General features: G+C 48.2%; 1 protein-coding gene across 5 annotated transcripts in view; it reads right to left on the bottom strand.

The window, feature by feature from the left end:
- Nucleotides 1-16,891, bottom strand: part of Dgk (diacyl glycerol kinase 1) — a 650,907-nt gene that overhangs the window by 113,907 nt on the left and 520,109 nt on the right. For all 5 annotated transcript variants that reach the window (XM_075691755.1, XM_075691752.1, XM_075691754.1 and 2 more), the window contains one exon: nt 1,435-1,511. In XM_075691755.1, the coding sequence (XP_075547870.1) occupies nt 1,435-1,511 (77 nt within the window). The remainder of the gene's footprint in view (nt 1-1,434; nt 1,512-16,891) is intronic.

Genomic DNA, 16,891 nt, shown 5'->3' on the forward strand with positions numbered 1-16,891 from the left:
TCCCGCAGTGTCAGTGTAGCCAGATGAGTAAAGCAGAATTGCGAAATACTTCCCATCTTGTGCCGGAGCCGCTCAGAAGACAATGCAAGCGTTTCGCACAGGCCGACAATAGACTAAGGACGTAGTAAAGCATGACGAACATTGGCGCTATTCCCAAGTATCGAATATTTAATGAAGAAAGAAAAGTGCATAAGTTGGGCGAAGGGCACAACCGCGTATGCACCGATGCTACACCATTTTAATAAAATATAAGGTAAAACACAAGTGAAAGGAAAAAAAAGGAAATTCGTAACCACTCACATAAAGTACATTTGAAGAAATTTACCTCATTAGAAGCCAACGAGGCAAAAGTGCGGCTGACGAATTGACCATCCTTCGTAAGGATACTGTAAGCTACGATTACTTCTCGTGTGGCTCCCTGCTTTCCCCTTGTCTGTTCGAGCTTTGTTTTGAAGACGAGCGTATGCCAACTTTTCCAGGCTCTTTTACAATGTCTAGGCACCGGGCCGAGCAGACTGTTGACAGCGCAGAAGCAGGGGCTATAACCGGAGTTCAGCAAAGCCGGCACACATTAGAGTGAACTCAAGTAGTGATGTCAAAGACGCGAGTTCACAAGATAGCCGCAAAAGCAATAAGGCATTTAGAACGGTAGGGCTTGGTCACTTGATTTTCACTCGAATCCCGCCAACCCCTCCAAAGGTCAGAGTGCCCTGTGACAAAGGCTTGCGCTAAAAAATCACCTGTCCATTAAATTACGAGCGTCACGCTTCTGGCAGTCAAGGAGCAATTGTCTGGCGAGAGTTCTCAAGTGCGATCGAAAACGAAAAGTCAGATAATGTATAATTGACGCTGTTGCAGACCACTTGAGGGAGGCGAAATTAACTTGAAGATGACTTGTTTGACTGGGTAGATGCTTTCGGTCAGAAACCTCGTAAGTATGCGAGCTCCCCAGACGACTCTATTCAATCTCATTAGATTCTATTCAATTTATCAAATATAGCGATACCTCAAACATCGACTCAGTAGAAAGGAGACTTCAGTTACTGCTTCTAAAATTCAATTCTCAAACATGAGAACAATGGAAATAATTGTTGTAGGGAGCCTATCTCCCCCTCAGATCTCACCCGACCTCCACGAGTATTCTTGCCTCTTCGAGGATTACCAAAAAGCACCTGTGCTGGTCAGAATCTCGGAATTCCATCTCACCTCGCTTAGAAGAAACCACATAAATGCACGAAGGGGCCCCGGATGAAGATTACAAAATCAAGCAAAAGTTACTAGGCTGATCAATGTCATTTTCACTGGAAGTTCGCCATACATCACGATACGAGCCATCATGAAATGTCTTCTTGCAGTTGCGAAGAAAGATTTTATTGAAAACCCGCCATAGACAAATTTATTCACACCAATACAAGAGTGCAAATGTGGACTTACCCCTTCGGCGTTGTACTTGGACAGGGCTCCATTCTCCTTGAATTCCTCAAGAACATCTGGAAGCTTCTTTGATGAATCTGTGTACAGGATAAAAAAAGACCGCAAATGAAGATCAGATATGCATGCATCGTTCGATTACGTAAGCACGGAAGCTCGCGTATGGACGAACACTATAAACGACTCGTCTGTTCTCAGCGAACGTCAGTCAACCAAAAGCTGCAGTATAAACATTATTAACATGCGCGACTGTCGGCTCTAAACATCGCCTGCGGCTGATGGCGCCGTTCCGCCTCTCTATAGGTGGATTAGCTGGGGCGGCAATAACTACAGCAGTCAGGTGTCAGTGGCGACAACCGCTCAGCAGTACTGTAGATGGTCCGGACTGCGCCGCCCCGACCGAGAGAACAGCAGTTTTACTGACTGTAACAAAAAAATGGAAGACAAAAGCTTCGCCTTCAAGAGCAGAACGCGATAGCGTTATCGCACCCCGTTCGCACGGCCCACTCATTCGCTCGGCATGCTCTTGACGAGACGAAGGGGAGAAGCGGGCGAGTGGCGCGCCACCTGTCGGGGCAGCGCCATGCATGGCGAGGAGGGGGTCTTCTGTGTTTGCCGCAAGATAGCGCTGCGTCTGCGTGTGCGTGAAACAGTGATGCATGCAATTAAGAATATCCATGAAGATAGTGGGGACAAACTAGGAGAGCAGTGAGAAAGTTTTATGTAACAGATAAAAATTAAAGCGATAGAAAGATCCAACATTTTATTCTTTGAAGCCAAAAAGAAAGAGAAAGGGCTCAAGATGATTTTTGAAAAGCTAACAGCGCTTGAATGCCAAACGCCAGGTGTGTATGCCGAAGATCTGCGTAGTATCAAACAGAAACTGGAGCATTATGATGAGAACCGTTATCGCGGAGCGCAAGTGAGAACAAGGGCAGACGCGATGGCTATAGATGAACGTCCAACAAAATGCGCCCTTGGACTCGAAAAAAGTCGCGCCCGGCGGAACCATATAGATGTTATTGAAGATAATGGGATAGTAATGACAGACAAGGACAGCATAGGACGTGCGTTTGCTCGACATTACGAAGCGCTTTTTGCTTCTAGACCTGTGAATGCAGAGAGGTTTAAAGAAGAATTTCTTGAGAGAATGCCACGGCTGCAAGATGACACCAGAACGGAGTTGGAATCGCCCGTATCACAAACAGAATTAGAAAAGGCTACAGATAACCTGAATCTCGGCAAGTCGCCAGGGCCTGACGGTCTGAGCGCTTCGTTTTACACGATATTTAAAAAAAGAATTGTCTCATCTGCTTACAGTTATTTTTAATGAGGCTTACGAACTAGATGTCCTGCCCCGGTAATTTGGGGAAGCATATACTGTACTAATACCAAAGACAGAAGAGACAGAGAAGTTAAAATTGGTTTTCTCATACAGGCCTATATCACTAACTAATTGTGATTATAAAATCTTGATGAAAGTGGTAGCAAGGTGGCTACAGAAAGTAATTAAGGAATTGGTTGGTCCTCACCAAACATGTGGAATTATGGGGTGTTCGATTGTGACTAATATACAAAAGATGCGTTGCGTGTTGCACTGCTGCGACATTATGCAAGCAGGGGTAGCAATTCTGCAGGTCGATCTTGAGAAAGCATTTGATTGTGTACCTCATGGTATGTTGCTTGCCATCCTAGACCATATTAATGTCGGATCCATCATTAGAAATGGGGTAGCTTTGGCGTACCGAAACTGCACTACGCGTTTAATTGTTAACAAGTCAGTGCTCATTGGTCAGTCAGTGGTCAGCAGTATTCACGGGCCCCCATTAACCTAAAGCGTTCTGTACGCCAAGGCTGCCCCCTGAGTCCCCTTCTGTTCTGTATATATATATAGAAACAATGTGCCTAGCGATAATTGAAAACAGCAGTATTCACGGCTTCAGACTAAATTTTAAATGCATCGGAAGTTAAAATTCTGGCGTATGCGGACGACGTCGCAGTTTGTTGTACAGATAAAGAGAGTGTAGCTGCAGCTATCGCTGTAGTGATGGGTTTCGGCAAGATAACTGGAAGCATGGTAAACTGGGGAAAGTGCCTTGGCTTCTGGCCCGGAGAATGGGCTTCTGGCCCGGAGAATGTCCTTCCACCCCGGTCACTTTCCCCAACGTCAAGTGGCTGACGACACCCGTTAAATACCTAGGCGTCCGGCTGGAATATTACAAAAATAACGATGAATATTGGCAAGATCAAACAAGAGAAACACAGATGAAAGCGCACAAGTGGAAAGGTGGACATCTGTCAATGTTTGTAAGAGCGACAGTTTGCAATCTACTTTTTGTCGCAAAACTCTGGTATGCAATGCAGGTATTGCATTGTTCAAGGGTAAATATACAGAAGTTACACCGAGTCTTCGCAGTATTTGTGTGGGCTTCGAATTGGGAACGATGAAGTCGAACGAATTTGTTCAGGCGAGTTAAAGACGGAGGTTTGGGAATGATGCACCTTTTTATACGACAAGTCACAAACCGGTTTTTATTTTTCCACGACTTAAGCGATCCTTTCTTGCGCACGGTGTTTCAAGTGAGGCTAAGGAGCGCGTTACCTGGCTGTGTAGTCTGTACAGAGAATATGAGCGGTCCTGTTTATGGATTTCTTAAAGAAGTTATTTTAAGTGCACGGTTCTTGTCCGTTAGAGTTTCAAATGAGCACCTTTTTTTCAGTGAAACATAAAACTCTGTACAATGATGTATGCGATGTAGTTCTCCCTGTGTCAATGTACAGGGCCATATTCAGTGAAGGCCAGGGGCAAGACGTGCTTAAGCGGGTGAAAAGAATGCAAGTAACGCCAGGGACCAAGTCTTTCGTTTCTTAAGCTTCACACGGGTACGTTGACTGTCAGAACCTTTTTAGAAGATCGTGTCTTTTTTTTTACCATGGGGCTCGCATTGCTTGATTTGTAAAAAACCAGAAACTATAGATCATGTATTTCTAGATTGCTGGGCGGGTGTTTTCTTCTGGGATGTACTTCAGAGAACTATCAGAAAAGACTTTCCTTTATATCCACGGGGTATTAGATATTTACCTATAGAAAATGATGATGGACTGCCGTTTGACCTTATTATGCTGATTGGCCTTCAGTCTACGGCGCACCCGTATGGCGGGGTATCACTGCGATCCAGATGCTCGGCCAGCACGAATGCTTTTTCGAGAATGCATGTCGAGATTTGTGGAAATTCAGAAAGCACAAGATTGTGTACCTGCGTGGCTTTCAAGGGTGGAACCATTGACCACGCTCAAAAAATTCTAAAATATTCAGCCCTGGAAGGCTGACACTCGGTGCTGAAAACTTGCTAATTTATCTTGTTTTCTCAAATGTCATTTGTTGTTTTATATAGTTGTACGAAATTGGCAATAAATAAAAATAAACTCATGACTGAGTGGTAGAGTCTCCGTCTCACATTCCGGAGACCCTGGTTCGATTCCAGCCCACCTTGCAAGTTGTTTTTATTTATGAATTGCCTTCCAGAATTTTTTGGTCACGGCCAACGCCGCCCACAACACCGCCTTTTCTGCGACATGAGCTCCTTAACGCTGTCACATTAAAACCGCCCCACAAGCAGAAAAAGGAAGTGCGCAGTAAGCACCGACGATGATTGCCAACGTAAACAAATAGCCGAACGCTATTCCCTGTATTAAATGAACGATGCGTTTGCAGGCGATTATTCGTTGCTTAACGTTGCAGTAAGAAAATTTCTATAGCCTGCTCACGGCGGTCGCATTTCGATATCTGCGAAATGCAAACGCGCCTGTGTACCGTGCATTGAGTGTACGTTAATGGCCCCAAGTGGTCAACAATAATCGGATGTCCCTCACTGAGGCGTACTTCATGGTCAAATCGTGGTTTGGAACGTAAAACCCCAGAAATAAAAAAGGCTAATAAGAAAAATAAAGAGAACATTCAGAGCCCCTCCACTATGTGAATATGGAAGACAAGCGAAGCTGTATTGCTCAATAGCTATATCAAGTTCTATATGCTGGTTATGCTATATCAGTTGAATAAAGGCACAAGCGCATAACTTCGTTGTTTCGTCTTTTTTTCGTCTTTCGTCCCAGGTGACCGAGAGTATTGAAGAAAGGTCCGAACATACTTAATGTCCTAATCTGTGGTCATCGTCGCGATATAGGTACGCACATGCATTCGCGTATCAGCTCTTGTTACGATAGGCCTGCAAGGGTACCGACCTGCGAACCTTTCCCAGCCCGCTGCAGCTGTTTCGATCGACCTGCGGGGGTAGTGACCTTCGAACCTTTCCCAGCCCGCTGCGACGAGTCGCTTTGGAAAGCCAACAATACGCCTCCTTCGGACAGCCAGCGACGCCAACAAGGAAAGCCAAGTTCGGCGGACCGAATATTGTTAGTTGGTTCGTTGTCGCCTTCATGGTCTACTTGCAGCAAGAGAACTCCTGGAAAAGGTTTTTTGCGATGCGTTTTCGCTGGCCCTAGAATTCGTCACAGTCTGCTGACAGTCGTGGCGGCTACCTGAGGAGTCAACTCTGGTATCAAGAGGCACCAGCAGGGGTCAAGCGTGACAACCTATGTCTACGGGGGCCCGCTCCACTGGGTGTGTTCTGTGAATCCAAAGTGCAGATGTGAGTGCGTAAACCCATCAAGGGCGGGTCGACTATGCCTCCAACCACTGTGGACGGTCCGATTGGACGAATGTTGGACGGCAGTTTATCCTCACCTAGGGGTCTAGGAAGGACAGAGGGTTTTTAAGTAGCAGTTTTCGTGCTTCGCGCTGGGTGCTTCGTCTTTCGTGCTCCATTTGGCAGTCATGCTAGACTGTTGATATGTATCTCCTGTCTTAATGTAAATATTGTAAATAAATCGCGTACTCATAGTTCTCGATGAGAGCGAGTTCCTCCCTACAACCACGTCCCAAGCATGGGTGAGTTGGACGACGGCATGGGCCAGCTACCACTTATTTCGTGTCCGACCACAAGCCGTACAACTGGATGCCAGCGGCGCCATTGCCCTCCAACTCTTACACTCTGTTATTAAATATGTTATTAAATATTAAATGTCCGTCGCGTCGTGTAAGACAATGAATGCCTCATACGCCCTTAAGCAATGGTTCATGCCCCCGTAAACGGGGCCTCCACATTACGACGACAGAAGTGAAATTCTACGTTGGAATGATGAGCGGCAACGGACCCAGCTGTGGAAGACGACGACGCTCGAGCCACTGCTGATGATGATCGTTTTTTGCACTACGGAGCCAGCTGTGGAACAAGACGACGACGAACGCGCGAACAGTGGCACTAGCAAGTTTGCGCGGTCGGCGCTGAATATGTTTTAGGAGTCGTTGTTTTGAAAAAAAGTTGTACAAAGCATTTTTTTTTTCAAATATATCTCTTCTTACCCTTGTGTCTGGAACCTCTTTAAGTCCCACATGTGACAAGGGTAGTTAAAGGGCGTGTAACAGGTCCGCGAGCCCACAGGGTTACGTGCCATTGATCTTGGACCATTTCTGCACTACCACCAGGATCGGTCCACATGATGATTTGTTTTTGTCAACATCTCAGGCACAACTTTTTTTACAGATCCTAGTCATAGACAGCTTGGCTATAAAAATGTCGCAGTATCGCTCGAAAACCGAAGCATTGATTGCGACAGCAAATTAGCAGACAGCCGTACGAAGTAAAGACATTACTTTATCAGCCGTATAAACTTGTAAATATTCGATTGCTAACTAAATTAACAAGCATGGTGTCAGCGCGCAGCAAGCATGAACACATCACGCTCGATGATCGTGAACAGTCGCTATCAAAGCGCTAGCGCGAGAAAACGCGGCAGCAGCAGCGAGCGAAGTGATCTTCGGCCAGTCTATGGCTTCCATGCAAAGTGAGCGCCGAGGACACATAGCACACAGAAAGCTACAAGCCACCGACGCTCCTAGACACTGCCCCCAACGCAGATCGCTCTCAAGATACGGCCGCGCGACCGCGCGCAGCCGCTACATGCGCAGTACAAGCCGGAGTAGAAGTCTCCCCCTCCCTCTCTCCCCTTAACCCGGCCCCTCGCAATGTCGGGTGCCTCGGACGCGACGGAATACGGCGCGCGTTCTTTTCGCTTTAGTGCCTTTGGCGCGGCAAAGACTGAGCCGTGATGGTCGGCTCCCCTTGCACGGTTTCACCCTCACATACAGCGTAGGGTGCGCGGCCACGGTGTTATCACCCTTGAACTTTATACAGAACCTCACGGCGACGGGGGCCGATGCCAACGCAGAAATGCGTTTGGAGTGTCCATATAATTGCTATCGCAATAAAACACATATATACGTGTTGTCTCCGACGTCGCGAGCACCGGCGTTGGAAGCCGACTTACATGGCCCTTGCAACCACCACAGGGGGAGAGGGCGGAGGGAAAAGAGTGGGACCGACGTGACCAGCTTCAGACGCCCCAAAGGCCTCGTGCGACAGCACATGCGTCTCAAGCAGCTATGCGAATTGGCGTTTGGCAACGAAGGTGCTCTGCAATTTCATTGCGCGAGAGCACTGTCCGAGAACATCGGTGGTGAAAGTGCGACCACAAAGAACTTCGAAAACGGGCGGGAAATTTAAGGCAAAGGAAGAAGCCATTCTATTTAAGAAAAAGAATTTGCGGGATTACCCAGCACTGGTACATTAGAGGCCTGCCTCTGACGGTCTGTTTCTGTTCTGAAGGCCTGTCTCAGTTTTCCAGACTACGAAGCATGTAAGGACTGGTTGACCTCAGACAGGCAGCACATATATTGAGGCCTCTATGCTATTACGAGTAATCTACGGTATTAACGCTCTTATACTGTGGACTCTGAATCCCTTCCTTATTATGCATTTCTTCTTCAACTTTGCCTCCTAGGCCTGGCGGAGTCGAGCCTATGACAACAAGGTCGTGCCGAGAAATATCTATAGCCGCGATTACATAAATTACACAGTGTCGCATCGCATTTCTAGCACATCGCATTCATGTAAACAGCGGTAAGGCGCTAGCAAGGCGCATCGCATTAATGCGCCAGGCGAGGGTAGATTTACCGGCGCGAGTCGACTCTCGCGGAGCATGTAAACGCAGGATCGTCACACTAAGAATTATGGGAAGGAATTAGCTGCGGGACTGCCGCGCTGGTGAAGCTGCGAGACAGCAACGTCCGAATCTGTAGCAAAATGGCCTCCCCCACGGCAACTTCGCTCGCCGCTGCGTGCTCTACGCGACCCTATTTCTCTGCAGAGGAAACCACTGATTTCCTTGCCATCATATCTGAATTAAATATTTAAAATTGCATGGCAACCAAATCGTTGACGGCAGAGCATGTCGCCAACCTTCTCGCGTGCAAAAGTCCTTTCATGTAGGCGGACCGTATCCGAAGACGTCGCTGCTGATGCTGCATGCAGGCAACAGCGTACAAAATGACGTGAAAGTTAGTCCATGCCGACAAAAGTAGCATAAAGTGGAGACGGAACGCTGCATTCCCAAGCGTTTTGCACAAGCGTCAGGCTCTCGGTAGTCTGTACAGTCGGCACTCAGCCACCAACGTGCACTCGGCCCACTACCGGAAACCCGTTACACCGGAAGTCGGCTGCACTTCACTTATACGACACCATGTGGCACTACGTTCTCGCGAGGGTTAATGCACTACATGTAAACGGCGGTGCATCGCCTTTCCCAAATGCGCTTGGAAATGCGATGCGCCACTGTCGCATGCATGTAAACGGGGCTTATCGCTGCACTTACATCAACCAAACACGAGCGGGTCGAATCAGGAATCGTGCTCACCGACGTGTTCTCGCTTACATGAACTCGCTTCTGACAGGTTTGGACAAAGGAGGCACACAAAGTCGAGCCGAGACATCAACGCATTGGAACTGGGTTTCCCGTTCCCGCTGCCATCTGCAACAGCTCCATTTTATAGGCTTTATCGCTACCATGAAGTTGCTTGTCTTGGACTTGTCCTGATACTATTCCCGCTGCCGGCGCATAAATCGCGACGCCATAATGGTCCCGTGCAAGTATCGGTTCTATCGAACCCGAACCGTCTAAGTTTACATGCACGCTGCAAACGGGTCGCGCTGGGTCAAGCTACCCCATGCAGTCGGGCTGAGTCAGCCCGACTGGACGTTCGTTCAGCTCAACCGGCAAGCGTTTCCATGCACTCGACAGGCATATTCCAGCCCGACGAGCCGACTCGACCTGCTTCTGTCTGGTTCATGTAAACGCCCTGAATATTGAAGCCTGGTCCACACAACCAAAATTACAGCCGTAGCCACAGCCGCAAACACTGCCACAGCCACTCCTGCAGCCACTGCCTCAGATACAGCCGATGCCTCAGTCGATGCCACAGACGGAGCCACAGCCACTTGAACTGATACAGCGCACCACCATTGAGTCCACAGCGCTGACTCCTGTTGCGTACTCCAGGTTAGCGTACCGTACTGCTGCCGAGAAGTAGCAGCGCCTGCCTATCGAAGCTCTACCGACATTACTTATTGGGTAGCGTGGCTGCAGGCATCCGGTAGATCATGGCGACCAAGCAGGGGCGAGACGATTTGCTAGTGCGAAACTTGCACGGTTTATTCAAAGGTAGTTGAAAGAAAATGAGAAAAGCATGAAGTATGAAGTATGAAGTATATCACAAGTACATTTCGGAGCCCCTTAAATAGGCTCTCTACAAGTGTGGGCGGGATCTTGCTTCCGTCGATGACACGGGACAGGCACAGAGAGAGGGCCCCTCCTCCTGCATTACCGAGCACGGGCAGGAGAAGTCGATCCTCTTTTCGACGAATCCGGGAAGAAGGTCGGGTGAATGACCTCTTCGGCGCCGTGGGGTCCGGCCAAATAGAAGGTAGGGGGATGACGTATCGCCCGTGGTGTCCGACCAAGTAGAGGGTAGGGGGATGACGTATCGCCCTTGGCGTCCGACCAAGTAGAAGGTAGGGGGATGACGTATCGCCCTTGGCGTCCGGCCATACCTAACACTCCCGATAAATTGACCGAAGACCACCAAATGGCTGTGATGCTTCGGTCCCTCATGAATAGCTTTCGGTTACTCTGGAGCGAATTGGATACTCCGTGAACGCGAAGTCCAGCGCAAGTGCTGGATGATCTTAATCCGGTGCTTGCAAATCTCGAGTAAGCCCCGTGGCTCACCCGCGGCCTTCCATTCGCTCTGAAGTAAAAAAAATGCTTGCGATTTACTGTTAATGGAATACTACCACGTGCTGCGAGCGACTACTCCCCCTTGGGTTATACCAGTTGATTTCAACACACGTAACCAGCTGTTGGACTTCACTTTGGTGTCACCACGCATCGGTGCACACAGTGCAGCGTGCGCACACAGTGTTCACTCTCTCCCTCTTTCCTCTTTCTATTTCCTTTTCCCCTTAACCACAGTACAGCGTAGCAAAACGGATGCTCGCCCGGCTCAATTCCTCGCCTTTCTGCTCCTTGATTTCTCGCGCTCTCTCCCTTCAACTTTATTTTTTATCGGAATAAATAATTGTAATTACGCAATCATGTCGATTACTTCAAAGTGCATATTCAATTTCCAGGAAGAAGTGTAATGTATAAATAGCTGATGAACGAAGTTGCAATGAACATTTTTATTGTATTACATTAAAGGGGTCCTGAACCACCCTTCGAGATTGGTGGGGAAGAAACCAGTTCATGGATAGCATACGCTGCTGTGAACATCTCGGCCAGGTTTCGCAGTCCTGCGGGAAAGCGGCGGAGTGCGAAGTCTCCTTTCTCTCAAAAGCTCTCTATTCAACAGAAGCCTGCTGCTCCCTCTTCTCTGGACATTTATAGCAGATTCCCATGCACGGCGGCTGCTACTGGCCAATAGCTGACATAAACCAAGAAATGTGTTTGGACCAGTGCGCCTCTTCTTACTGTTCCCTTGTGTATTCATTGACGTAATTTAATAGAGAGGCTGAAGTAAGCGAAAATCTGCTTTAGAATTTCGATAATAATTACGCCCTTCCGGAAGAAGCTGTCTATCGCGTCTGCTCACGTATGGCCGCGGCCGCCCTCGTAGGCATTAAACTTTGGCCACTCCAATTATCGGTGTCGTAGCCGTCGGGTCTCGCTAATTTCGACTAGTTTTGAACACTTAACTAGCTTGTAACCACGTGAAACTTAAGGGCAGACCAGACGCACGCTTGCCAGCGCGCACTCACTCCTAGCTGCTCCTGGTTAGACGCCTGGCAGATTTTGCTACGCATTGATAGTGCTTCAAAATGCGCAAGTTGGAAGTGGCTACTATCCGTCAAGGTGGTGCAGACCAAAGCCAGTCCGTACCATGTAGCACGGCCAGACTGGAGCACATGAGCGCGAGCATATTCAAGCCCTTTCGTGCACAAAACAAACGCTGCGCACAACACTGCAGTTCCGTGTAGCTGCGGTCTGCTACGTAGCGTAGATACCGTGACCGCTGCGAAGTGCCGCGATGTGTCCGCTGGCTGAACGCGCAGCGGCTCGCTGAAGACAACCGCGTTTGGTTACGTTTGGCGCTTCGGAAATAGTGGTGTCTCCGTGCGCATCCAAAATCAAATGCTAACTGCGCGCCACGGTGACGTTCAGTAGGCGTAGCGTTGTTGCCACGCCCCGCTCCGCCGCAGCCTTCGCAGTGGAAGGCATTGAAGAAGGAACGGAAGCACCGCTAACCCGATGTTTGACTGGCAATAACTCCGATTCTGTTGAACGCATTGAAATATTTTTCGTGGTAAATTATTTCTCAAATAGTAAATTTAACTAAAAATGCATTTCTCGGCTTCGATAAAAAGTGGCTCATGGCACCTTTACGGCTCATTTTGCATTCGCGGAGCTGAGACCAAGCAAAAATAAGCTCAACTGCTTTCAGCAGATATCATGGAACTATAGCGCCACTAGTTAATCACTAGACAGCGACTGCATTTTTTTTTTGCGTATACCCTCGCCAAATTTACCACCCAGTTATAGTAGGCCCAAATTTCGCAGTAGAGATGCCTAATTACGCCCTATGCACTAAATGACGAGAAAGTGTACAACGAAAGCGCACAAGAACATCAAGTCGTCTCGAGTTCCAACACTGAGTTTAAACAGTATTCGGGCCGACACCACATACGCAGTTACTTTGTCATTTGGGCGACTGAGCGAGACACACGCGTTACTCTCCGTCTTTACTCTCTGGCGAAGTTGTTCCCGCTTGCAGGCGCCTATATACCATTCTTTGCCACATATCGCAAGCAAAGGTCTTTGTGAGCAGGACGTCACATTATTCTCATTGAAGCGAGCGACCAGACGCGCGATGAGCTTGCAGCGTTCTCTCTCAGTTGAAACAGTCGCCGAGATTCACGGCGGCTAACATCGAGTTTTCATGGCGCTGCAGCGAAAGTTTATATACACCCGTTGAACGCAGCCGCAGGAACTGGCCGCGGTGTACTACGCACTCGAACAGAGGAAAGGGGGCCCCGGGGACCCATTACTGCGGCGCGAACCACCACGTTCCACAGTATCGTTGGCGGCGCGGAGAGTGCGCTGAAAAGAGTATTGCAGTGGCGCCCGAGGGAGGCGGCAACAGCGCTGGCGTGAACACAACGGCTGGCCACGCGAACAGCCCACTCAGAGCGGCCGTCTACATAACGCGCGCGAGCGAGCTATGCATGCACATCAAACGAGATGCTCCGAGTCTCGTTTCCGTTCTTTGCTGGCGTCCTTCCTCTGTCCATTTCCGGACACAATCGATCTCCGCCACCGTACACGTGGACTCCTCCCTGGGCGCGAACGCCGTGCTCTTTGCGCACTTCAACTGCCTTCCGGCTCGCTCTGTATCCGGCTGAACGAGTACGCACCTCAGCGTCGAAAGAGAGCAGCCCCTCGAGGGGCGGGCCTCATTGGACGGCTCTCCTGTACACGAGCCTCATTGTAGGGACGCCGCGAACCGAAGTGGAGAGCGGGGCAAACGTTTCCGAAGTTCAGTCGTGCGCCTTTTCAGTTGGCGGAGTTTGGCTATACACTGAGAGGAGGGAAATTTCGCTTCAGTCTCATTAGCTAGTACCACAAATTGGAGGGCCGATTGCGAGACTTGGCGTCTAAAAATAAAGGTCGCGTTCCGCGTAATGAGGCGTTGAGAACAACATTTTCAGGTGAGGTGCCAAGCGTTTGTTAAGAGTCAAGTTTAATGTAGCGATAGTTGCTATGGTAAATGACTTTGTTCGAGCCACGGGAGAATACTTGTCGGGCAGTGGCAGATTGAGAGCTAGCTCGACGAAACAGGCTCGTGAGCATGAGCAACTATGGTACAGTGAGAGACAAAACCTCGATTGCTTGTAGTTACTTCGGTGCAGAGGACTTGGAATTAATTTTCTATGAACAGAGTTTTTTAGTGTGTGCGGCGGTCAGATCTGTAACGCTGCAGAGGGTGCTAAGAATACCTGGCTCCGGACAGGCCGCCATTGGAATCTGAACCTGGCAACGTTTAACGTTAGAACGCTATCTAGTGAGGCGAGTCTAGCAGTATTATTGGAGGAATTAGAGGGTAGTAAATGGGATATAATAGGGCTCAGTGAGGTTAGGAGGACAAAAGAAGCATATACAGTGCTAAAAAGCGGGCATGTACTGTGTTACCGGGGCTTAGCGGAGAGGCGAGAACTAGGAGTCGGATTCCTGATTAATAAGGAAATAGCTGGTAACATACAGGAATTCTATAGCATTAACGAGAGGGTGGCAGGTCTTGTTGTGAAACTTAATAAGAGGTACAAATTGAAGGTGGTACAAGTCTATGCCCCTACATGCAGTCATGATGACCAGGAAGTCGAAAGCTTTTATGAAGACGTGGAATCGGCGATGGGTAAAGTCAAAACAAAATACACTGTACTGATGGGCGACTTCAATGCCAGGGTAGGCAAGAAGCAGGCTGGAGACAAGTCAGTGGGGGAATATGGCATAGGCTCTAGGAATAGCAGAGGAGAATTATTAGTAGAGTTTGCAGAACAGAATAATATGCGGATAATGAACACCTTTTTCCGCAAGCGGGTTAGTCGAAAGTGGACGTGGAGGAGCCCGAATGGTGAGACTAGAAATGAAATCGACTTCATACTCTGCGCGAACCCTGGCATCATACAAGATGTAGACGTACTCGGCAAGGTACGCTGCAGTGACCATAGGATGGTAAGAACTCGAATTAGCCTAGACTTGAGGAGGGAACGGAAGAAACTGGTACACAAGAAGCCAATCAATGAATTAGCGGTAAGAGGGAAACTAGGGGAATTCCGGATCAAGCTACAGAACAGGTATTCGGCTTTAACTCAGGAAGAGGACCTTAGTGTTGAAGCAATGAACGACTATCTCATGGGAACCATTAAGGAGTGCGCAATAGAAGTCGGTGGTAACTCCGTTAGACAGGAAACCAGTAAGCTATCGCAGGAGACGAAAGATCTGATCAAGAAACGCCAATGTATGAAAGCCTCTAACCCTACAGCTAGAATAGAACTGGCAGAACTTTCTAAGTTAATCAACAAGCGTAAGACAGCGGACATCAGGAACTATAATATGGATAGAATTGAACAGGCTCTCAGGAACGGAGGAAGCCTAAAAACAGTGAAGAAGAAACTAGGAATAGGCAAGAATCAGATGTGTGCGTTAAGAGACAAAGCCGGCAATATCGTTACTAATATGGATGAGATAGTTCAAGTGGCTGAGGAGTTCTATAGAGATTTATACAGTACCAGTGGCACCCACGACGATAGTGGAAGAGAGAATAGCCTAGAGGAATTCGAAATCCCACAGGTAACGCCAGAAGAAGTAAAGAAAGCCTTAGAAGCTATGCAAAGGGGGAAGGCAGCCGGGGAGGATCAGGTAACAGCAGATTTGTTGAAGGATGGTGGTCAGATTGTTCTAGGGAAACTGGCCACCCTGTATACGCAATGCCTCATAACCTCGAGCGTACCGGAATCTTGGAAGAACGCTAACATAATCCTCATCCATAAGAAAGGGGACGCCAAAGACTTGAAAAATTATAGACCGATCAGCTTACTGTCCGTTGCCTACAAAGTATTTACTAAGGCAATCGCAAATAGAATCAGGAACACCTTAGACTTCTGTCAACCAAAGGACCAGGCAGGATTCCGTAAAGGCTACTCAACAATAGACCATATTCACACTATCAATCAAGTGATAGAGAAATGTGCAGAATATAACCAACCCTTATATATAGCTTTCATTGATTACGAGAAAGCGTTTGATTCAGTCGAAACCTCAGCAGTCATGGAGGCATTACGGAATCAGGGTGTAGATGAGCCATATGTAAAGATACTGGAAGATATCTATAGCGGCTCCACAGCCACCGTAGTCCTCCACAAAGAAAGCAACAAAATCCCTATAAAGAAAGGCGTCAGACAGGGAGATACGATATCTCCAATGCTATTCACAGCATGTTTACAGGAGGTATTCAGAGGCCTGGAGTGGGAAGAATTGGGGATAAAAGTTGATGGAGAATACCTTAGCAACTTGCGATTCGCTGATGATATTGCCTTGCTTAGTAACTCAGGAGACCAATTGCAATGCATGCTCACTGACCTGGAGAGGCAAAGCAGAAGGGTGGGTCTGAAAATTAATCTGCAGAAAACTAAAGTAATGCTTAACAGGCTCGGAAGAGAACAGCAGTTTACGATAGGTAGCGAAGCACTGGAAGGAGTAAGGGACTACATCTACTTAGGGCAGGTAGTGACCACGGACCCGGATCATGAGACTGAAATAACCAGAAGAATAAGAATGGGCTGGGGTGCGTTTGGGAGGCATTCTCAAATCATGAACAGCAGGTTGCCACTATCCCTCAAAAGGAAAGTGTATAACAGCTGTGTGTTACCAGTACTCACATATGGGGCAGAAACCTGGAGACTTACGAAAAGGGTTCTGCTGAAATTGAGGACGACGCAACGAGCTATGGAAAGAAGAATGATGGGTGTGACGTTAAGGGATAAGAAAAGAGCAGATTGGGTGAGGCAACAAACGCGGGTAAACGACATCTTAGTTGAAATCAAGAAAAAGAAATGGGCCTGGGCCGGACATGTAATGAGGAGGGAAGATAACCGATGGTCACTAAGGGTTACGGACTGGATTCCAAGGGAAGGGATGCGTAGCAGGGGGCGGCAGAAAGTTAGGTGGGCGGATGACATTAAGACGTTTGCAGGGACAACATGGCCACAATTAGTACATGACCGGGGTAGTTGGAGAAGTATGGGAGAGGCCTTTGCCCTGCAGTGGGCGTAACTAGGCTGATGATGATGATGATGATGATGAAAATATCCGTACGCGAGCGTCGAGGCCACTGCGGAAGTTCGACGCTCGGCTTTGGGCTACAATGACATACCGGGAGCATCTTTTAGAAGGTGCAAAATTAATAAAAAATTACCTGTGGCACATAGCACAATTCTAACCCTTGATCTGA

The sequence above is a fragment of the Dermacentor variabilis genome, chromosome 5, assembly GCF_050947875.1.
Source record: "Dermacentor variabilis isolate Ectoservices chromosome 5, ASM5094787v1, whole genome shotgun sequence".
Taxonomy (NCBI): Eukaryota; Metazoa; Arthropoda; class Arachnida; order Ixodida; family Ixodidae; genus Dermacentor; species Dermacentor variabilis.